The 22,844-nt window shown below is 46.7% G+C and overlaps 2 protein-coding genes and 1 long non-coding RNA gene across 5 annotated transcripts in view; 2 read left to right on the forward strand and 1 right to left on the reverse strand.

Annotated features, from left to right (window-relative positions):
* The window catches only part of Cfap52 (cilia and flagella associated protein 52), a 41,415-nt gene extending 34,312 nt beyond the window's left edge, over nucleotides 1-7,103 (forward strand). The window contains exons 11-14 of the mRNA XM_050162787.1: nucleotides 1,037-1,188; nucleotides 4,862-4,964; nucleotides 5,817-5,928; nucleotides 6,928-7,103. Of these exons, the coding sequence (XP_050018744.1) occupies nucleotides 1,037-1,188; nucleotides 4,862-4,964; nucleotides 5,817-5,928; nucleotides 6,928-7,103 (543 nt within the window). The remainder of the gene's footprint in view (nucleotides 1-1,036; nucleotides 1,189-4,861; nucleotides 4,965-5,816; nucleotides 5,929-6,927) is intronic.
* LOC126514084 (uncharacterized) lies at nucleotides 5,928-8,298 on the reverse strand. The gene is made up of 3 exons (XR_007595498.1): nucleotides 8,195-8,298; nucleotides 6,984-7,162; nucleotides 5,928-6,665 (listed from the first exon to the last, which is right to left on the reverse strand). It is a non-coding gene; the product is annotated as an uncharacterized lncRNA (long non-coding RNA).
* Nucleotides 8,299-9,866: 1,568 nt separating this feature from the next.
* Usp43 (ubiquitin specific peptidase 43) overlaps nucleotides 9,867-22,844 on the forward strand; it is a 64,391-nt gene continuing 51,413 nt past the window's right edge. For all 3 annotated transcript variants that reach the window (XM_050162783.1, XM_050162785.1, XM_050162786.1), the window contains exons 1-2: nucleotides 9,867-10,376; nucleotides 18,375-18,506. In XM_050162783.1, coding sequence (XP_050018740.1) covers nucleotides 9,867-10,376; nucleotides 18,375-18,506 — 642 coding nt within the window. The remainder of the gene's footprint in view (nucleotides 10,377-18,374; nucleotides 18,507-22,844) is intronic.

Raw genomic sequence — 22,844 nt, forward strand, 5'->3', positions numbered from 1 at the left:
ATTTATGTATTTATTTATTTGAGACAGGGTTTCTTTGTGTAGCCTTGGCTTCCTGGAACTCTCTCTGTAGACCAGACTGGCCTCAAACTCAGAGACCTGCCTGCTTTTGCCTCCTGAGTTCAGGGATTAAAGGTGTGCACCACCATACCCAGCCTCTGTACTGATTTTCTAAAATGTTTTCATTTTGAGATTAATATAATGACATCGTCACCCCCTTTCCTCTCTTCCCTCAAAACCCTCCCAGATCTGCCTCCTTGCACTTTTTCAAATTCATGGCCTCTTTTCCCAGTAATTGTTGTTATATGTGTATACATATACATCTATCTATCTATCTATCTATCTATCTATCTATCTATCTATTCCTAAATTTTAAAATTATGTGTGTAGGCAATCGTATTACTTATGAATTTCATTTCAGGAGAATAAGCACGCATTGGAAAATATTTACCATAGAAAATGGATATTGGGCTCCAGTTCAGTGGACACACCTACCACTGCTCAGGAGCTCACCCCAAGTCCAAGGAGCAGGGTGGGCTATATAGTGGGGCTCCATCCCCATATATAAAAGACAATGGCAATTAGATTCTCCGAGCCTGAATATCATTGCTTTCCAATGACTAAAACCGAACAGCTGATGTGAGAGTTTAAATATGGCTTTGGGGAGCAGGAGCTTTCCTGATGGCAGGAGAAATTTGAGAGCAATGATCAGCAGAAGCGAGGAGACAGGTTCTTCCTCTGGGCTTAGCAGAAGCCCTGGCGATATTGATTCTCATAGTGGGAGCCTGATCATTTTCTCCATCTGAAAGTAGAAGCGGGTCTGAGATTGGGAGCAGAGCCGTGCATACCTGGCGGGTTGACGGTCACATCTTGTACACACCCCTGCCCCGAAGTGTTGCTTTCCCACCCTGCCTGACTGAAATGGGAAGAGGGAATTAAATGGTCACACCCAGCAGAGAGGGAAACACTCCCCAGGTCTTCCTCGATCCCTTCCAAAGTCCCAGGTTTGTGTTGCTAGCCTGTGCTTTGGGGCCCACAGGTAAGGGTGTGGCAGATCGGCTGCCAGACCCAGAAGTTGGAGGAGGCACTAAAGGAGCACAAGTCATCTGTGTCCTGTATCAGGGTGAAGAAGAACAATGAGGAGTGCGTCACTGCCAGCACCGACGGGACGTGCATCATTTGGGACCTTGTGTAGGTACCTGGGATGGCTACGAAGGCTAACTCAGCACTTACAAAGATCCCAGCATCCTGATGAGCACAGCAGAGAGCCCAGAGGAGTGTATTAGTTTACTTCCTTGCTGTTGGGACAAAATATTTAACAAAAACAACTTAAGGAGTTGGGAAGTAAAGGGTTTACTTGGGCTCCTAGTTTGAGAATACTGCCCATTGTGGTGGGGAGGCATGACAGCAGGGTGTGAGGTGACTGGGCATGCTGTGTCTGAAATGCATGTGCTTCGCGACTTGCTTTCTCCCGTAAAGGCTTTTTGGAGGGGGACTGTATTTTTATTTATTTATTTGGATTTTAAGACAGGGTTTCTCTAGTTTTGGAACCTGTCCTGGCAATAGCTCTGTAGACCAGGCTGGCCTTGAACTCACAGAGATCTGCCTGTCTCTGCCTCTGGAGTGCTGGGATTAAAGGAGTGTGCCACCACTGTCCAATTTTGTATTTTTATTTTACACCCATGGGTGTTTTGGCTGCATGTATGTCTATGTGTCACATGTATGCCTGGTGCCTGCAAAGACCAGAAGAGGGCACCACATCAACTGCAGTTGGAGTTACAAACAGTTGTGAGCCACCATGTGGGTTCTAGAAACTGAACCCTGGTCCCCTGGTTCTCTGAAAGAGTAGCCAGTGCTCTTAACCACTGGGTCATAGCTCCAGTCCCTCACTCTGCTTTTTAGCTAGTTCAGGATCCCAGCTCATGGAACAGTGTGTATTCAGGGTGGTCCTTCCTACCCAGTTGACACTCTCTGGAAACATTCTCACAGACATGCCAGAAAGTATATCTCCTAGGTGATTCTAAATCCAGTCAAGTCAACCATCAAGATTAATTATCCCTAATAAAAGCTTCTTAGAAGGCTTTGGACTCCCTGGCTGTCCAAGGGTTATAGATGCCAGTGGGGGGGAAATATGGTCTCCAGGAAGAACCAAATATCAGAAGTTTCTGGGCAGACAGGGAAGTAGTTTTCCAGATACATGCAGTGAAGCGTGATCTAATGCAAATCCATTCAACCTAAATGTTGAACATTAACAAGGAAAGTTATAGGGCAGGCAGTTCCTCATGTCATCTTGCTAGGTCATGAGCCTGCCCTGGGAGGGAGAGGCAGCCCCCTCATTTGACCACATTCCAGGGACTGCTTACACTATGAGTAAATCACAGACCCATAGAAGATGACAACGCCTAACGGTGAGGGCCAAAACATGTGAACTTCATCAAAGGAGCATTCAGAGAATTGTCAAAGATGATTTTTTAAATTTTTTTTTGGCTGTTGGGATTTTTGCTCTGTTTTTATTTTGGAATCAAACCTTTGCCCCAACCCCACCCCAATCTTCCTTCAACATATCACCCTTCTATCACTCCTGTGATGCATGGAATTTGCATAATTGTCTAAAGAGTTTGAATTAAGTACAGAGGGAAAAAGGAGGTAGAGTTGGTCAAAGACTATGTCCCTCCTTTTTTGAGATGGGGTACCACTGTGATGTCCAGGCCAGTCTTGACTTCTTAGGCTTAAGAGATCCTTCCACATCAGCCTCTCAAGTAGCTGTGGGTAAAGGCATGTGAAACCATGCCCAGCTGGAATGTTCCCTCCTAGAGAGAGGGGAGTGAGGACTGAAAGCAAAGTAAAACACTTTAAATTAATACACTAAAAAGTGCAAAGCAGGGCTGTGGATACAGTCTAGCTGGTGGAGTGTAAGTAAGCACAAGGACCCGGTTTCAAATCCCCAGAATCCACATAAAAGCCAGGCATGGTGGTGCATGCCTGTGATCTCAGCACTTGGGAGGTAGAGACAGAGGATCTTGAGGGTTTGCTCTGGCTGAACCAGTCAGTTCTATGTGTGTGTGTGTGTGTGTATGTGTGTGTGTGTGTGTGTGAGAGAGAGAGAGAGAGAGAGAGAGAGAGAGAGAGAGAGAGAGAGAAGAGAGAGAGAGAGCGCCTGTCTTAAAAAAGCATAATGTGGAGGGTGGCTGAGGAAGACAACCAATGTCAACCCCTGGCCTCCACTTGCACAGTCACACACATGCATGCACACCTTCACACACGAGCAAAGCAAAACAAAACAAAACCCCAAAGCACAGTGAGCTCTTATTTCCTAAGTGGGCCGGACTCCCTACTCGGATCTCCAGTCACTGTGGGATCTTGTTTATACGCTCTTTTGTTTTTTTTTTTGGTTTTGTTTGTTTGTTTTTTAGACAGGGTTTTTTCTGTGTAATAGCCTGGCTTGGAATTTGTTTCGTAGACCAGGCTGTCCTGGAACTCAGAGATCCACCTGCCTCTGGCTCCCAAGTGCTGGGATTAAAGGCATGTGCCACCATGCCCAGCTCTGTAGACAGCTTTTCATCGAATAGATTTAGAAGACACCTGTGCTTCTGCATGCCTAATAAGTTCCCATGAGGTGTCGCTGGGCCAAGGCCTAGACCCATGGACACATGACTGTCCCACTGGGAAACTGTGTACTGAGAAGGGGGATCTGAGTTTATTTTCGGGGTGGCTTGTGACTACCTCACATCTTTAACACCTTCCTTTTGTGCAGCAAGCATATTTAATTCGTGCCAAAAATGTTTAAAAATCCTCTGCTCAAACCCTGGGTTTGAAAGCTTCCATTATGAGAAGACACTGCAGAAGGTGCATTTCCAGCCAGAGGCTGGGCCCGTGAGACAACCACCGGCGTACCAGCTCTGGAAGAAGCAATACAGCCGTGTTTCTTGCACAGGCTTAGCATCCCCAATCTTAAGGCCCCAAAACCCCTAAAACCCCAAACCTTTACATTTCTTTATGCGTCATGTTAGTACTGACAAAAGTTTCAGATTTCCACTTCCATTTTTCAGATCAGGGATGTTTAGCCGGAAAGCCTATGCATAGTCCTGAATCCACCAAAGTTTGAAGTAGCCTAAGCTTGTCTACGGTGTCTAAGGCAAGAGGTTCTCAAACTTGTGTGCATATAACCATCGATGGGAAGGCTGGTTTCAAACACATACAGATCTCTGGGCTTCCATCACAACCTTCTGACTCCAGAACCTTAGGGGTGGGCCCAGTAATATTCATTAGAGCAGTCTTTCCCCCACACTTTGCCGCTCAGCTTACAGGGGAGCCACTTGGTCCCAACGGTGGCCTTGAGAATCCAGATTATTGCGACAGGTGGTAGTGTGGCTCTGAATTCAGCTAAGTCTCTAGAAGGGGGTACCATCCTTAGCCCTTGTCTTCCGACTCTTGCTGACAGTTCTGGTGGGAGGAGACGTAAGAACAGAGCAGAATAGCCAGAAGTCTACTTTAAAATTTTCTTTAAAAAAAACAAAACAAAACAAAACAAAACATATGTGTGTATACATGTGAAGCCAAAAGAGGGCATCAGATTTCCTGGAGCTAGATTTATAGGCAGTTGTGAGCGGCCTGATGCCAGTTCTAGGAACCAAACTCAGGTCCTTTGCACAGAGAAGCACTTGCTCCTAAACGGAACCTGCAGTCCCCCAGTGTCTGTTTTTGACAGAAACCAAACCAAACCAGGTGCTACCGTGCGAGCAGCATGAGACGTCTAAGAAAAAACCAACCCCATCCAAGCTTGCCCAGCTGCACGGCGCATAATAAAAACGTTTTCTAGGGGAGGGAAAAGTTGAGTTCAAGAGTGTTTGAATCTACTTTCCAGGCGACTTAGGAGGAATCAGATGATCCTGGCCAACACCCTATTCCAGTGTGTTTGTTATCACCCCGAGGAATTCCAGATCATCACCAGTGGCACAGACAGGAAGGTGAGCACTGATGGCCCTCCACCGTCCAGAGCCCCGTGTCTGCAGATTCGATCAACTGTGAACGCCTGCAAATGCTTGAAGTGGGGGGAGGGGTGGGTGGATCGCATCCTTACCGAACAATTTATTACAGTATACAGATAGAGGATGTGCATGGGTTATATGTAGATAGTGTGTCATCTCATATGGGGGCTCGAGCATATTTGCATGCTGACCCCCATGGGTGATACTATGGCCCTACATTAACAGTCCAGAGGACTGATTCCCCATTTCAGCACCAGTCTCTCCCAGCTTGGTGTCCCATTTCCAGGCAGAGAACAAGGTTAGGTGTTCAGTTTCTTTAAATCCCACCCTACGGAATATGTTGTCGCTTTGGACCAGAAAGACAAGTTAGGGTCTAGTGATGGATAAAGATGAGACAGGGTCCAGTCGGACTGGCACAAAGCCCCGTCCCCCAAACCCTGCCAGAAGGAACTCTCCCTCCCACCAGGCCTGCAGTTTGGCCCTCATCCTCAGAGCGCAGACGCAGACTTCCCCAGTGGTAGTTCTCTTCTTTATTTTCCATGTTGCAGCAGACTCAATCTGCTTCGCCTTATCAAAAAATCTCTTTCTGTCACTATCCAGGTTTATGGCATATCAACATCTCTTTAAATAGCATGCAAATTTCAAAACCAATACTAAAAATAATAAAATGGTTTCACCACCCCCTCGCCATGGCCTATTTATAATTCCAACTTATCCCCTCCCAGGGTGTATTTTTGCTACCTTCTATATAAAGTGGAGGCATCTTTTGCGAGCATGTGTGTGGATGGTTCCACTGCACCGACTCTTGTCTGATGCCCTTCTGTATTCCAGATTGCTTACTGGGAAGTATTTGATGGGTCAGTAATCAGAGAGTTGGAAGGTTCCTTGTCTGGGTCGATCAATGGTATGGACATCACTCAGGAAGGAGGACACTTTGTGACAGGTTAGTCCCAGTCCCAAGTAAGGTAAGAAAACCCCCAGGGTTCCTTATTTCAGAGGACAAGGAAGTCTTAGGTGAGAGTCAATGAGAAGAGCCAGTAGAGGATCTCAAGGACAGCTTGGGTAACATTCAGCCCAAACAGCCCACCACCATGGTGGGAAAAGTCACACTTCAACGAGGGAAGACATTTGTACAGCGCAAAGAGAGAAGACGAGCTTGACATTGTGAGGTTTCCTCTTTGGGGTAGACCATGAGCCTTCAAATGTCCCGAGCCTTCGAGGTGCTTTCCTCTCCATTTTGGTCGTTTTTATTGTTTTTGTTTTGAGATAGGGTCTTGCACCCACTGGACTTGAATTTGTGATCCTCCTGCCTCAGACTCCTGAGCACTAGGATATGAGGTAGGTAGGCCCCCCATTCCCACCTCCTCGGCTGTCTTTTTTACTTAAGTATGAGCCACCAGTTTTTTGTTTGTTTGTTTGTTGTTATTGTTGAAGAATGTGATGCCTCAACTCCTTGCTGTGAATGAACTCGTTAATGTTTTTTTTGGGGCATTTACCACGGGACATGGCCACTAGAACAGCATTAATACAACTTCCTGCCAGGCTCTTTGATTCTTCAGGACATTAATAAGCGCTTCAAATAAATCAAAGTTCCATAAACACACTGACTTAGAAAAAGAAATTAAAGCAGACACAGTGGGATGCTAATACACACACAGGTGTGCGGCTATACCTCTGCATCTGTGGAGAAAAGAGTGGAAGGACCAACAGTTAGGGTGTGGTTAGTGGTTAATTCTGGGTGACATTTTCCTTTCCATTCTAAATTTACTACAACATACAAAGATTTTTTTTTTTTTAGGTCAAGAAAAAGCTTTATATAATAATGGATTTTTCTTTCTTCAAGTTGCATCATATGGGGGACTGTGTTGAAAATGAAGCAGTTATGTGAGGTCGGGGCTGTTTCACTGTTCTATGTCAACCATGTCATGTACTTGTTTTTCAGGGGGACATGACCATCTGGTCAAAGTCTGGGATTATAACGAGGGTGAAGTGACTCACGTCGGGGTGGGACACAGTGGCAACATCATGGGCATCCGGGTTAGTCCAGGAAACCAGTACATCATCAGTGTGAGTGCAGACGGAGCCATTCTGAGATGGAAGTACCCATTTGCTTCGTGAAGCAACCAAGTATGGATAGGCCCCAGCACCAGTCTTGACTTCTCCCGGCTACTTTCATTCTGTAGTCAAAATCCTTTATCTTGAAGTTTCTCCTTTCCTTTATAGAATAATCTACAATCTCACATTGTACATTGAAACTGAACTGTTATAGAAAAAAATTGTCCAGAATATAATTTTTTGAGTTTTTAATTATTAATAAATTTGAAGGTGCTGTCTTCTGGCCATAATCTCTTTTTTATGTCCCCCCAAATCCACAGGCATTCCTCCTGATCTGTCCCCAGGGAGGGATGCTATTTTCTTGTAAAAACAAAATGAGTGTGTGTGGTCATGGGGATGGGACTAGGGCCTCAGGCATGGCTAGGTAAGTGTGGCTCCACTGGGCTATCTCCCTAGCTCAAACTTACCCTTTAATTTATCAGTTCACTGGTGCAGCAGCGTGAGCGGTTAGGTTTGAACCCACATTTTTGGGCAGGTGTATTAGTTACTTTCGTACAGCTGTCTACATACCCGACAGAAACAACATAAAACATGACTTACTCTGGCACAGCGTTTCCCATGGTTTGATTCACGCTGGCTTTGCCCCAGGCTGGCACAGTGAAGCTCATGGATGCCCATCACCCCAGGAAGGAAGGAGAGAGGAAGCCAGTGCTCACCCCCTTTATTTACTCCAGGTCCCTGGTCCACGTGACGGTAGCATTCATATTTAGAGTGAGTCTTTCCCAACTTAATTAATCCTCTCAAGAACCACCCTTGCAGTCTCACCCAGAGGCACCCTTCAGTCTCCTAGGTGATCTTTAAAAATTTTATTTCCTTATTTATTTATTGTGTGTGTGCATACGCCCATGCTGCAGCACATGTATAGAGCCAGCGGACCGTCTGAGTGGCCAGGTCTTTCTTTCCATCAAGTGGTTCAGAGATCAAACTCAGGTCCCCAGGCTTGGGAGCAAGCACCTTTACCTGCCCTCCCATCCCTAGGTGATTTCTTAATGTGATCAGATTAACTATCAAAATTAGCCTATACAACGAGCTCATAAAACAATTTCAGCTTCGGTTTTCTACTTGGCCAAGTAAGAATAAATTTCCACTCAGACCTTTATTGTGAGACGTGAGGGAGCTGAACTGGTAAGGCACCAGCGGCATTCCGGACAGAGTTAAACACCAAATGCTTCCTGAGTTGTGTCAGCCAGGCGTGAAGGCACACACCCAGGACTCCAGCGTTCGGGAGGCTAAGGGTAAAAGACTGAGTGTGCCAGACCAACCTGGGCTACACAAGCGGAGATAGACTCCATTTCACCAACCCCCAAGCCAAAACAAAACCAACAAAACCCCTAAACAATCCCCCCCCTCCCAATAAATCCCTGTGTGTTACTGAGGATCTTGGAATGGTCTCAGAAGTGAAATTAGAGCCAGCCAAGACCATGACACCTTCAATACTTACCATCGGCAGGGCGATGAAATGAATCTTATGAATTAATCAACCACGCGGGTATCTCTGGGGGGGGGGGTAAATGGTGACCTTTTACACTTTAAGTCTCGGACACTAAAGGCTATTCTTTATCCTTAACTTGTGCAGCTTTTTGGCACCGGGAACTGCTGCAGTCCTATGTGAAAGAACGAGGAGGATATTTAATAAATGATGACCACTTATTAAATAGCAAGTCACATTTCTGAGTACTGACGTAATACTGACTCCAGAAAGCTGCTGATCTCTTTTTGAGCTAGAAACTGATGAGAAATTCATTTTGCAAGACCTTGCCTGATTAATTATAAACCTGACAGTTATAGGATAAAAGGAGCCAAGGCCTCCAGGGTTACCCAGGGAATAAAGGGAGGGGCAAGGCCAAACTAATTCTGATTGGGTGACGATAACGCCAGGATTTTACACGGAGGAATGAAACAGCAACCGAGTAGGGGGCGCGCCTGAGACCCGGCAAACTTGCTGCCGAGCAAATTCTGGGGTTTAAAGGGCTGGAACTCGGCAGTGCACCCAGCGGGGATCGAGTTCCGGTTTCTCTCATTTCGTTGCCTTAACCTCTCCGAGTTCCCTTCACCGATGAAAACCAGGACAATCAAGTCTCCCAAGTTCTTGGAAAATTACTGTATCCTAGTGTGAAAAACAAACAAACAAACAACAGCAACAACAAGATAAAAACAAACCCCTACCCACTAGTACTCCCAGTTCTAATGCAGAGACGGGTGCAGGCAAAGCCTGCAAAGGAAGTGGCGCCACCTGACCGCACGCACCTGAACCTGGACTCCCTACCGGCTTAGCTACCAGCGCGCTCCTCTCGGCAAACCTGAGTCACCCGGGACACCGCTCGCCGGTCATTTTTCGTCGTCTTCACCTGGTTCCCAAGACCAGGAAAACTTAAACAGAGCCTGGGCTTTGCTTTCTATCCCCGGGTTGTCTCCGCAGCGTAGGGATGGGCGGAGAAGGCGAACAGAGGGGAAAGGCCTGTTCCAAGGCGGGAAGGAAGGGCGGGCAAGTCCTCTAGGCGGGCTCCAGGGGATTGCGTTCCCAGCCGGGGCCGCGGGGGCGGGAGCCCAGCGGCGGGCGCTGCCCCAGGGCCGGATTCCCGCGCGGGGCGGGGCGGGGCGGCGGCGGGACGGCTCCGCCCCTGGCTCCGCCCTCGCCCGGTGCCCGCACACCTGGCTCTCAGGTAGCCGGCGCCCCACGCCTCTCAGAGGCGGTGAGGGTCGGGGAGTTGCCGGTCCGCTTCGGACCCCGGGGGCTGTGCTCCCGGACCACCGTGCTCGGCCAGCATGGATCCCGGAGTCGGGGACGCTCTGGGAGAGGGGCCGCCCGCGCCCCGGCCCCGTCGCCGGCGTTCCCTGCGCCGCCTGCTCAGCCGCTTCCTGCTAGCTCTGGGCAGCCACTCCCGCTCAGGGGACTCGCCACCCCGGTCCCGGCCCCCGACCCAGTCCGGCCCCTACGATGGCGATGGAGACGGGGGCTTCGCCTGCGCCCCGGCACCGGCACCGGCCGCTCCCGGGAGCCCAGGGCCGGATCGTCCTCCGGGACCCCAGCCCCAGCTGTCTGCGGGCGACGGGGCGCGGCCGCCCGGCGCGCAGGGCTTGAAGAACCACGGCAACACCTGTTTCATGAACGCCGTGGTGCAGTGTCTCAGCAACACGGACCTGCTGGCCGAGTTCCTAGCTCTGGGGCGCTACCGGGCGGCGCCGGGCCGCGCCGAGGTCACCGAGCAGCTGGCGGCGCTGGTGCGCGCGCTCTGGACGCGCGAATACACGCCCCAACTTTCCGCTGAGTTCAAGGTAGGCAGCGCCAGAAGCGCCGGCGGTCCGCAGCCTCCACCGATCCTTCTGGTTTCGGTTCCTGAAAAGCGTGTGAACCACCAAGCCGAGCCAGGTTCCCCGGCGGGTGGGAGGTGGGGGGCCCTCTGTAGATAACACTTAGCTAGTCCAGCCACCGGTTATCGCCTTTGTTTTGAGGTGACGTGTTAACATTGTCACTTGCAAATGCCTTCTTTTAGAATTAGTTTCTCCCTGGTATTTTGAGCTGGGGTGGAGAGAGCTGGCAGCCTTAAGTTTATCCAGCAGTTTTGTGTTTAGCAAGCAGTTGTTGAGGGAGTGTGGATTTGCGGGACATGGTGAGTTAGAGCTTCGGATCTGGAGGGGTGCAGAGTGGGAAGTTTTGAAGGCCAAGGTTTGGGGAAGGAGGTGGTACAGGCGTGGAGAACAATGTTGAGAAGGACACAACCAGGCCAAGATCTAGGGAAAATCCAGGCAGAGTGATCAGTAAGTAGAAAGGGCATAGGCCTGAAGGTGATGCGTGTTGAAGGCAGGAGAGAGTCTTCAGATCATGTATGACCTTGGACACCGTGGCTTTGGGTTATTTAAGCCCAATAGCTGCCGAGAACCAGTAGGTCAGGTACTGTGACAAATGGGAGGGGGGAAGGAGTCAGCGAGATTGCTAATTTAGAGATGATGTCCCTTAATTTAATTCATATTAAATCCTGACAGTATGTGAGCATTTGTTATCTGCAAGATTACAGCTGGGGATGCTGTGAGGGCATGAGAATGGGTTAAAGTACAAGAGACGGATGAAAACGTTCCTGATAATTGGTGCACAGGGCTTACTTCCTGCTGTAAAACCGCAGCTCAGCACAGAGAGCTGAAGCATCCCGAGGACTAGTGATTGTTATTGAGGCGAGGGCAAGCATGACTGTCAGTGTTCATTCCATAAACATCTTGAGTTTCAGCCGGAGAAAGCAGCCTTTGTTGTGTCAAGGGCTAGGATGCTAGCCACTGCCTTCCTCCCCCACCTCCGTTTCCTGGAGAAGCACCGTGTTCCAGTCCTCACACGATGTCTTTAGTGTCACTTTTAGGCCACCGTTGCTTTTCAAATATAGTAGCAGTGTGTAGTATAGTGGTCTTGTAGGCAATGACTCAGTGCTTGGCAGAGCGCTTGGTTATGCAGGCTTTGAGGATATGAGTTCTGGCTCCAGAACCCAGGTAAAAAGGAAAAACGGTCAAATGAGTGAGTGACCCAATGCAGACAGACCTATCATTTCCCTGTGGGCCTGTAGTTGCAGCACTAGGGGGACCTGAGCAGGTGAATCCCTGGGGCTTTCTGGCTAGACAGTCTAGCCGACTTGTGAGCTTCTAGATTCAATGATAGATCCTGTCTGAAAAAAAAAAAAAAGCCACGAGGAACACACTTGTTTGGTGCTCATATACGCTTGAATGCACTGGTGGGCGCACACACACAGAAAGAGCAAGGTCTCTGGGCTTTATGGTTTTTATGCAGATTAATCTTTCCTCATCTGTAAAATCGAACTGTATGACCATTACTTCATTATAAGGTAGTTGTGTTAAGTGAGCTATATATAGAGCACCGAGAACATGCCTGGTTCCTGGGGAATGTTTATTCTGGAATTACACTTCCTTCCTGCAGAGAGCCCTAGAGCAGGAAGGGAGGTGATCTTTGAGTAAGCTTGCCTTTACCAGATGCGATCCCACCCCATTGCTACAGCAGTGAGAGTGGCAAGCGGCTTGGAAGAACACTCACATTTGTAATCACGGCCAGTGACTCACCAGGAATTCCTCTCTTCTGCTGTCTGAATCCCCAGGCCCTGGGAGCTCCCAGTGCCTTGGGGAAACTGAACGATAAGCAAGCTGTTAATGAAGGAGATGTAATCTGGGGTTCCCTTGGGAGACTCTCAGGTGACCAGATTTGGAAGGTAGAGGAGATTTTAGAATCCCGACTTTTAAATATTAGGGATGGAAATCTAGGTGGGCTCTTATGGGTATGGAAGCTTTCACCTAGTCAACGTGTGCTTATTGAATGTGGAGACAGTCTATCGGGAACAGGGACTGTGTGATGAGTGGCCAGTGCAAACCCAGATCCTGGGACCGAGGGCCAAGTCTGAGTCTAAATCTGAGCATACTCCCCACAAGTTTCCTCTCTAGAGGAGAAATGGATGTCGACGTGGGTCACAGAGGCCCTCAATTAGAACTGGTGATAAGATGAAAGGAAAAATACAAGGTGCTCTGGATGTTGTGACAAGAGGGTATGATTTGTCTGGAGGAGCAGTTCGGCCTTCCCTGGTGAGGTCCCTTTGCCCTGAGCTGGGTTATGAAAGATGAAGTGTCAGCCAAGGACATGGAAGATGGGAGATAGTGACTCCAGGCCTGGGAAGGAAAATGACATCCCAGGAGAGGGGTGGAGCAGGAGAGGAACGAAGACCCAGAATCCTTTTGACAAATTCATCCGTGAAGGCTCATGTAGTTGAGGAGGAGAGTGGAGAATTAGAGATTTGATCTTGTTAAGGAGATGGTCTTTAAAGATGATTAACTTACTTCAGACCCATGAGGGGCCCAGCATGTGGGGCTTGACCCTAGTTAGCTAGCTTCAGACCCAGGGAGAGTCCAGCTAGCTTCAAACCCAGGGAGAGTTCAGCTAGCTTCAGACCCAGGAAGGGTCCAGCATGTGGGGCTTGGCCCCACACCCACAAGTAGGATGGGTTTACAGTATTCTTCCTTCTTGAGCCCAGAATCACCAGTTTCCCACACATAGCAGGACCAAGTTTTGTTTCAACAGAAAATGGATTAAATACACTTTAAAAAATCCTCTCATCTATAATTATTTTCTAATGATATAGTTAAGTATGTGTATTGCAGAAAATTAGAAAGTATAAGAAGAATCTGTAATTCCCCAGAATCCTTATAATATAAACCATTGTAAACTTACTGGTATGTTGTAAACAATCAGAAATTCTAGTTCTGGATGGGCAGTGCAGCTTGCACGCCTTTGATCCCAGCATTTAGGAGGCAGAAGCAGGCGAATCTCTGTGAGTTCAATGCCAGCTTGGCCTACAAAGTAAGTTCCAGGACAACCAGGAATGTTATACAGAGAAACCCTGTCCCAAAAACAAAAACCTTAAAACAAAACAACACCTCTCCCCCACCCAATAAAGAAATTCTAGTTCTGCATTCTGCTTGTTTGTTTTTGAGCTAGGGCTACTAGGACTACCTAGCCTGAAACTTGCTATATAGACCAGGCTGGCCTTGAACTGATGTACCTGACTCTGCAACCAAGTGCTAGGTACACACCCCTCCACACCCTGCTGTATTCTTTCTTTCTTTTTAATAATGTAAGTATTATTACAAGACCTTTTGGCTTTAGAATAATGCTCAGAACTTGACTTTTAATAATTGAATATATCATCAGATGGGCCAGTCTTTTGTGGAGACACTGTTGCTCTATTGCGTTTTCCAGTGAGCACACTGTAGTGAAAATGCCTGTATTTTTCTAACTTACTTTATTTAAAAATTGTATTTCTTTCCCTTTATGTAAATGGGTCCTTTGCCTGCATGTATGTCTGTGTGCCACATGGCACCCAAGAGGGCCTTGAATCCCTGAGAATGGAGTTACAGATGGTTGTGAGCCATTATCTGGATGCTGGGAATCAAACCCGAGTTCTGGAAGTCAGTCAATGCTCTTAACAACTGAGCCATCCCCAGCCCCAATTTCACTGTATTTAAGTCATTGTTCTCAGCTCTGATTATTTCCAAATATATAATTCCATGAGTGGAATCGTGTTTTCAAAACAAAAGGAAGAGCTCTTTTAGTGACTTTCTGGTTTTACTTTAAAAGTAAGTTATATAGTGAGGTGCATCCATTTCAAGGGCTGAATTAGTTTTAGGAAGTGCAGGTACCTGGGTAGTCATCATCCCATCTTAAATGTGTACCCTCCATCCCTCTCTTCCATTTTTCTTTAGTTTTTAGGACAGGACCTCACTATGTAGCTGTGGTTGGCCTCGAACTCACAGAAACAGTCTGCCTCTGCCTCCCGAGTGCTGGAATTAAAGGGATTAAAGGTGTGTGCCTTCAGACCTGGCACCTTTCTTTTTTTCTTCATAAATCAACTCCACTGGGTTTGATTATTATTCTTTTTTTATTATTTACAATCCTCATTGGTTATTTCTTTCCAAACAATAATGTCAGGTTGCATATACACATTTAAGAACTCTCCGAGAGCAGATTGGGTGTTCTTGTCTCATGAGCCCACTGGCCCTGGTTTTATAAGACTTAACAATTGGCAAGAGAAACTCTGTGTCAATAGTGCATAGCACGATGCTTTGAGGTGTGTACACAGGGTAAGATGGTTAACTCAGAATAATTACATAATCACCAACATCAGGTCCTTAACCCCTTTTCGAGGAGAGAACACATAATGTCAGTTCTCTTTGCAGTCCCAAGTCTCCAGCACCTCATTACCCGTCCTGTGAGCAGGCTTGGTAATGGACCTGACTTACTTGATGGAGAACCGGCTTTACTTTTAGTCTTCAATTAGGAGTGAGGTGGAAGTACTTCCCGTGTTTCTTGACTAGTTTCTTCTACTGTTTGTGTATCTGTTCGGCTTTGTTCTTAATGTTCTGTATGCTTCCCTGTGTTCTCAGTATTCTCTACAAATGTTTTATACAAATTGTTTCTTTTTCTACTACCCTAGTGTTGGAAGCTTTAGATTTGTTTATGCTATGTGTATATATATAACAGAGTCTTAAGGAGCAGCCCCGGCTGGTCTGGAACTCAGGGTTCTCCTGTCTCAGTCTCCTGCATGCTGGAGCCACAGGCATGCACCACCACACCCAGCTCCCTCAGGCTTTTTGATATGTCTTCTATTTTGTGACATTCTAGTTTTTCTATGGTTGTACTAAGGGTTTCAGCCATCTGGAATTTCTCTTAGCTTAAAATCAAATATAGATATACTTGTGCTTTAAATCAAATTTAGATATACAACCATGTACTAGAGGCATTTTCTTTTATTTATTTTAACTTTTTAAGTTTTCTGTCTTTTACTGATTTGCGACTGGCGCCTGACTCACTAAGCAGACAAGGATGACCTTGAACTTCTGATGTTCCTGTAGAGGCTCCTCTTTCTTGAAACAAAGATTCATTCTTTTTCTTTTTTTTCCCTCCTGTGGTGCTAAGGATTGACAAACTCAGGGTCCCTCACACACTATGAAGCACTTTACTAAATACTGAGCTGTATCCCCAGTCCCTTCACTTTTGTTTTAAAAGCTATGGACAAAACAGTAAGAGGAGAAATAGAAACAGTAAAAACTATCGGGCAGAAAAAAAATCTGGCTGGAACCATTAAATAACTAGAAGAAATGTTGAAAAATCACCAGTATTTGGGAGAGAACACACACTCTCTCACACACTTATACACACACACACTCACTCATCCTCATATATACTCTCATGCACTCACACGCACTCTCTTACCTACACTAATAGTCTTACACACACACACACCCTCTTACATACACACTCATGCACACATTCACATGCACACAGCGGACCAAGCTGAGCTGTGCTGCAGGATAGACATACCAAATACCATTCTCATCTTTTGTGTGTTTTTGCTCCTGCTCCGTCTTGTGGTGCTGGGGATCCAACCTTGGGTTTTTCACAGGCTAGGCAAACTTTCCACATTGAGCCACACCCCCAACCCTTGGTTTCTTGGTGAAAAGGTCTTGTTGTATAGCTTAGACCAACCTGGAATTTAAGATCTTCCTGCCTTAGCCTTTCAGGATCCTGGGTACAAATGTGAGGCTCCACCACTAGCTCTCTAATGGATACTTTTGGTCCATAGAAATATCCTTGCTTGTGTTTCTTATCTCTCTGAGTTCTCCAAAGTGGAATTACTGTGCAAATACAGAGAGACTTTACTTTTTTTTTTTTTTTTTTAGGAGCAACCTTTTTATTTATTTATTTATTTAAAATTAATTAATTAATTAATTTATTAAAGATTTCTGCCTCCTCCCCGCCAGAGACTTTACTTTTTTAAATTTGATTTTTACTTATCATTAATTGTGTGTGTGTGGCGGGGGGGGGGGGGGGGGGGGGGGGGGAGGGGAGTATACACACACATGCCTGTGAGTGCCAGCCTGTTACAGAACTTGTATGAGGGTTAAAAGACAACTTGCAAGTTCTCTTCATCCACCACAGGCCTTGGGGACTGAGTTCCAGCTGTCGTGATTGGCAGTAAGTGCATTTATCCACTGAGCCAGATCCCCAGCCCTACACAGTTTTGTTGTTAGGATCCCATCTTACCTGTCTTCTTGAAGTTGTCAAATTCTTTGTGAGGCTTTGATTATGATTAGCCAGGCTAAGAGGAAGAGAATTCACAATGATCCGAAGGGGACAGAACTGTGAGAGGCTAGACAAAAATACTGGTCTAGACCATGGACGCCAGAAAGTTTGGGGCACCTGAGTGGCTTGCTTACCGGGGGCTTTGAAGCAGGGAGGTAGTAGACTTGGTGTCTGTAATCTTGGTGCAAGGGAGGCAGAGACAGGAGGGTCAGAAGTTCAAGGTCATACTCAACTACAAAGTTTGAGGTTTGGACTACAGGGCTATGGGAGATCTTGGTGGTAGTGAAGAAGGAGGGGAGAAAAGAGAGACTAGAGAAAGATGTTAGTTTAGGATGGAACAGTGAAGGAGTTTGAGCTACTTTGTAGGATAAGGAAGGCTTTGCTACAGTAGCTGGGCTGCCGGAAAATGAGTCTTGTTTCTTAGGAACTCATGGACTAGGGAAGGGCTGTGGTCCGTAATGAGATGTGGCATCTACACTGTTGAGTTCTGACTATTTCTGTTCATCTAGATGAGAAGCTCTGTCCTACTTCATTGTAGGGGAGAGGGAGAGAGGCATTTGTGTGTGTGGGGAAATCCAACTGCATCAATGCTAAGAGAAAGGACTGGTTTTAGAGACTCAGAGTTGAGGGACTGGCTGCACAAGAGGAAGAAGGTCAGTACTGTGAGGCAGCTTTGTGGGTGGCTTAAGGGTAGGGTAGGGACACCCTGTTCATAGTATCTACAGATAAACAATGAGTAACTTTTTAGTACAGTGTATCCTTCCTTTTCTTCCTCTTCCTTCTGCAGTTGTGGGGATTGAACCCAGGACTTTGTGTATTCTAGGCAAGCATGCTACCACTGATCCACAGTGCCAGCCAATATGCTTTCAGTTTTGTCTGCTGAGTCAGGCAGCCCTGCCTGTGTGGGTGGTTCAGCTACAGGGAAGCTCGGGGGAGACTCCAACTGAAGTGATCAGAGTGAAGCCCCACAGCCGGCATGTTGGTGAGGGAGCCACACACGTGTGTATTTTACAGCCGGCATGTTGGTGAGGGAGCTACACACATGTGCATTTCAGGCAGTCAGTTTTGCTCTCCGTATGGTCATTAGCAAAGAGAGGGGAAGCCTTGAGAATTAGTGCTGTCAGCTAGGAGAGTAGAGTGAGAAGGGCGTGTCCCTGTGACCTGTGAGAGAGTGTGGAAGTAGAATGATGGAGGAAGGTCAGTGGTGCATGGTGTCCCCATGATCAGAGGACAAGGGCTTTAGGGATAGATGGTCGATCAACGTTATGAAAGTATTGAGCAAAGAGCCTGGAGAGATGGCTTAATAAAGTGCAAGACCTGAGTTTAGATCACCAGCCCTTGCATGCATGCATGTGTGCACACACACACACACACACACACACACACGCACGCACGCACACATGCACACGCTCATAAACACACACAATTTTATAGAGACATCCTCATGGATCTTCAAGGTCTGGAGCTGCCTTCTTTTCAGAGGACCCATTTGCTAGCTGGGGGTGGGGAAGAATATTTCTACCTATGTCGTTCCCAAGTTGTTATTTCAGGTCAAGGCTGCATGATGACCACTTGATAGCTTGGTGTTTACAGACCTTCCTTCGTTTGTGTCAAGGCCCAAGGTGACTTTTATCTTTGTTTCCTTTCAGAATGCCGTTTCCAAGTATGGCTCTCAGTTCCAAGGCAATTCCCAGCACGATGCCCTGGAGTTCCTGCTCTGGCTGCTGGACCGTGTCCATGAGGACTTGGAGGGCTCGGCTCATGGACTGGCGTCTGAGCAGGTGAGCCACTCTCTAAAGAACATGTGTGTTGCTCTTCCTTCTCCCCGTGGACATTTACACAGCTCTTAGATTCCAGTGTATTTTGGTCATAGTGTATGCCTTCTGGACTTGCTCTCTTTAGCTCTTGCTGGTTTTAGATAGGCATTCCTGCCTATTGCAGTATTTCTTGTCTTCCCTAATCCCAGTGGTAATCATGAATAGGACTCCATTATGCCTCTTAATTTGGAAAACATTTTTCTCTGTATGTGCGTGCAGGTGCAAATGTGAATGTCAGAGGCTGGTGCCAGGTGTCTTCTTGGATCATGCACCACTGGATTTTTTGAGACAGGATCTCTCGATAAACTGGGAGCTTGCTGATTTGGCTAAACTGTCCTGGCAACAAGCACCAGGGACCTTCCAGCTGATTCTTCCTCTGTGCTGAGATTGCAAGGGCACATTGCCACGCCTAGCTCCTACTTGGGGACTTGAATTCACTTCCTTATGCTTGTGTGGCAGGCTCTTTTCTAATTAGGCATCTCCCAAGCCTCCCCCCCCCGCCCCCGCCAATATTTTCCTTAATTTTTTCCTTGCCTATTCTATGCATTTCTCTGGACATCTGGATCCATGAGAGTTCTTTTTTGTTATTTTGAGGCAGTTCTAATTCAGTCAATTCTACTATTGCTTTCTCGGTTAATGTATTTCACAGAGCAGGTACTTTTTTTTTTTAAGACATGAGTGTGTAATTTCTGATTTTGATGAACCCTCAGGTCTTGGGACAAAGGAAGCATTATAGTGCTGTGGGTTTGTTTCTGTTGCTGTTGGCTTTTGTTTTGTTTTGTTTAGATGGAGTTTTGCTGTGTAGCTCAGGCTTTAACTTGGGGCCCTCCTCCTAGCTCACTCTGTCCCTGTAGTGCTGGGGGTTGGAGCTTGGTCATGTGTGGTCCATGGTTTTTTACTCTTAAACTCAAACTCCCCTTGCCTCTGCTTCTCTAAGTTCTGGGATGACAGTTGTGTGCCACCAAACCCAACCACACTGTAATACTTTGTAACAGGTAATTGGCACATTGACTATGTTCTTTATGAGCTTTCCTAAATTAAGGCCAATAGTATCTCATACTTTATTATGATCTCTTTATTGCTCAAGGAAAAGTGAGTGAAATTACATTATAAGTGGGCCAAGTTAGAGTAACCAGATCCTCAAAGAGTAGGTAACCTGTGCACCTTGAAATTAGCCAGAAAGTAACACAAGAGACTCTGCCTTGAAAGCCTATTTTCTTGTTTTAAAAGCAATCACTCCAATGATTGGAGAACACCAGAAAAACAAAACCAGTGGTCACCCTAACAAAGCTCCAAGTAGAAGCCAGGTATGGTGATGTACGTATTTAACCCCAACACTTAGGAGGCAAAGGCAGGTGGATCTCTGTGAGTTAAAGGCCAGTCTGGTCTACATATTGAGTTTCAGGCTGACCAAACAGCAAAAACCCCAGGGAACCACACACCAATATGGTGCTATTTCACGGCTGGGAGGGGAATGGGTGATTTTTTTTCCCTTTTATTTATAGTCATTTTTCCATGGATCTTTTTCAGATCTTTTTGTTTTATGTGATAGAAATTTAACTTCATCTGGCTAAAGGAAAGGGCATTTGTTGTCTTTTATAACCTGCAATTCTGGTTGAAGCAGCTTTGGATGGGAATGCATCCAAGGTCCCAGGTGATGTCACTGTGTCTCTGACTCTGTCTCTTCATTCTCGTTCTGGCTCTGCCCACGTGGGGAGCAAGAGGGCCTTCTGCATTGCTCATAGAGTCTCCAGAACTGGCATGCCAGAGCAAACACTGATTGTCCTAGCGTTGTTAGCATGCTCATTCCTGGGCTTGTGGTCAGAAGAGTGGAACAGTCTGATTGGACTCCCCAGAGTCAGAAGCCTGTGGGAGAACATGTGCTAAGGAAGGCTTTTACAGAGGCAGAATTAATTGCAGATGTATGTTGTCTACTTCTGGGCCTTCCATAAATTTAGAGAACGCATTTTCAAACAGACACACACACAAAGGATACCATTTATTGAGATTTCTATATTGTATATCTGATTTGACAATTTTCATGACCTGGCATATAGTAGGTACTCAGTAAACTTATTAAATGGTTGTCTTATTTTAATATGCATAATGATAATTCATATTCTATAGTTAGTGGAAACATAGGTTAGATGTTTCCCAGGGTCACTCACTCTTTGATAGTCTCATGTAGCTTAGACTGAACTTGAACTCGCAATGTAGCTAAGAATGGTTTTGAACACTTGATCTTCTTGCTTTTACCTCTTAAGTGCTAGGATTATGGGTGTGCACCATCATGCCCCTGGGAGGGTCATCGTCTTCTGCCTGGTAGAATAGGACCGAGTCTGGCTCCATCTATCTCAGATCCAGTGTGTTGAACCTCCATTTATGGTAGCCTCTGTGTCTTCTCGGTTACCTAGTAGAGAAGAGATATGGACAGGTGTCTCCACTCCCTCTTGCTGTGTAAACCAGGACTGTTCTGCCCTTTCTCCTTACATGCCTGGGAGTAGATGGGGGAGATAGCTGTGTCACTTTCCTGTGACTGTCACAAATGGTTGTGATAATCAGCTTAAGAGGAAGAAATGTTTACATTGGCTCTGGGAGTTTTCATATGGATTTGGGCTGTGGGGAGCACTTCATGGTGGGAACACATGAAGAGCTGTTTATCCCATGTTGGCCGAGGAGGGCTGGATTCCTACAGTTCCCTTCCAGGGCATGACCACAGTGACCTAGGACTTCCTACCAGACCCTGCCTCTTAAAGGTTCTACCAGCTCCTAATAGTGAAAATCTGGGACCATGCCTTAACACATGGACCTTTGAGGGACATTCCAGATCCAGACTTCAGCAGCAGCCTTCCAAATTGCCTTTTGCTCTTCCTCCCTATTCCTTTGATAGCAAGAAAAAAAAATCACAGGGCAAGTGATGTATATCCAGGTCGCATAGCTAGGAAACGGGAGAGCCTGAACACAAGGAAATCCCACTCCATATCAGACTTTCTGAACCTGAGCAGTCTTGGCATCTGCGGCTGGATAATTTTCCCTTTGCAGGGCTGACTTGTGTCTTTGTGGCAGGTGCCAGGGTCAGTACTGACTTGTGCTGCTAAATGTGTGTGCAAACCTTGCCAAATGTCCCCGAAGTGGGGACCCAAATCACCCTTTAGTTGAGAAGCTCTGCTCTAAAATCTTTGTTCCCTATGAATATGTGCCATCCCCAAACTGTTCTTTGAGACATTTGAATTTATTTATGTCATGAGGGCCTGCCAGTCATTCTTCGTAATTTCAAGATACAGAAAAAGTAGCCATGATTAACAGTCTTTCAACTAACTTCTTTCCCTCCCACCCTCCCTCCCTCCCTCCCTCCCTCCCTCCCTCCCTCCCTCCCTCCCTCCCTCCCTCCTCTTTTTCTTTTGGGCTGGGGATGGACCCCAGGACCTTGTGCTTGCTAGGCAGGTGACACTCCCGGGCCCCACTTCCTGTCTTGTCCTCCATGGCTTTCTCCACACTGAAGCCAGATCTCTTCCGAAAGGGAACAAGATGATGTCATCTCCTGTTTGCCTTGCTCTGGTGACTTCCTAAAGACCTGGAACCAAATCCTCCCTGCCTGGGCCTGCCAACCACTCAGTCTGATTTCAGGTTCCTCTCCTCGCTCCCTGTCCTCACCGTATCAGCTTTTGGTCCCTCTGTGGAACAGGTGGACATCCCTGGGCAAGGTCTGGAGGTGGCTGTTGGCTGGAGTAAGGGACTTACTCAGCCTCTCTCTGACCCGGCGACACCAACAGTGTCACTTCTCAGCCCTCCTGAAGTTGCTTCTGGAAGGTGGGCTGCTTCATGGCTGGGCCGTGTATCCTGGAGGCAGTGGGCAGAGCCTCTCGGTTATTTAGCAGGAAACTTCATTTTCCCTTTCCACAAAGAAAGCTCCTGCCCTCTGTGTAACTCTGAGTGATTTTCTTTTATGAAGGTCTTTCTGTACTGAGGACATAGGGAAGCTTGTAACGAGATTTGTTTGTAAGGGGAATAGAAAACTTAAGGGCCACTCTCTTTTCCATCACTTTAACGATTCTCAAATACTTCATCCTGCAAAGGCTGTATTTTCACTGCCCCCTAAACACCAACTCATAAACAATCTTTTTGATAGTTTTCTAGAAAGTGCTACTTTTGCAGAACAAAGGTGGGAATGAGTCTAAGGAGAGAAACAGCAGACATGTATCAAGAACCTATTGTGTGCTAGGCAAGAGTCTTCCCCTCCCCCTCCTTACTTTCTGAGACAGAGTTTCCTTCTGTAGCTTATCCTAACCTCAAACTCACACG

This window comes from Alexandromys fortis, unplaced genomic scaffold (genome assembly GCF_014885135.2).
Source record: "Alexandromys fortis isolate MF-2015 unplaced genomic scaffold, M_Fortis_MF-2015_v1.1 scaffold_84, whole genome shotgun sequence".
Lineage (NCBI taxonomy): Eukaryota > Metazoa > Chordata > Mammalia > Rodentia > Cricetidae > Alexandromys > Alexandromys fortis.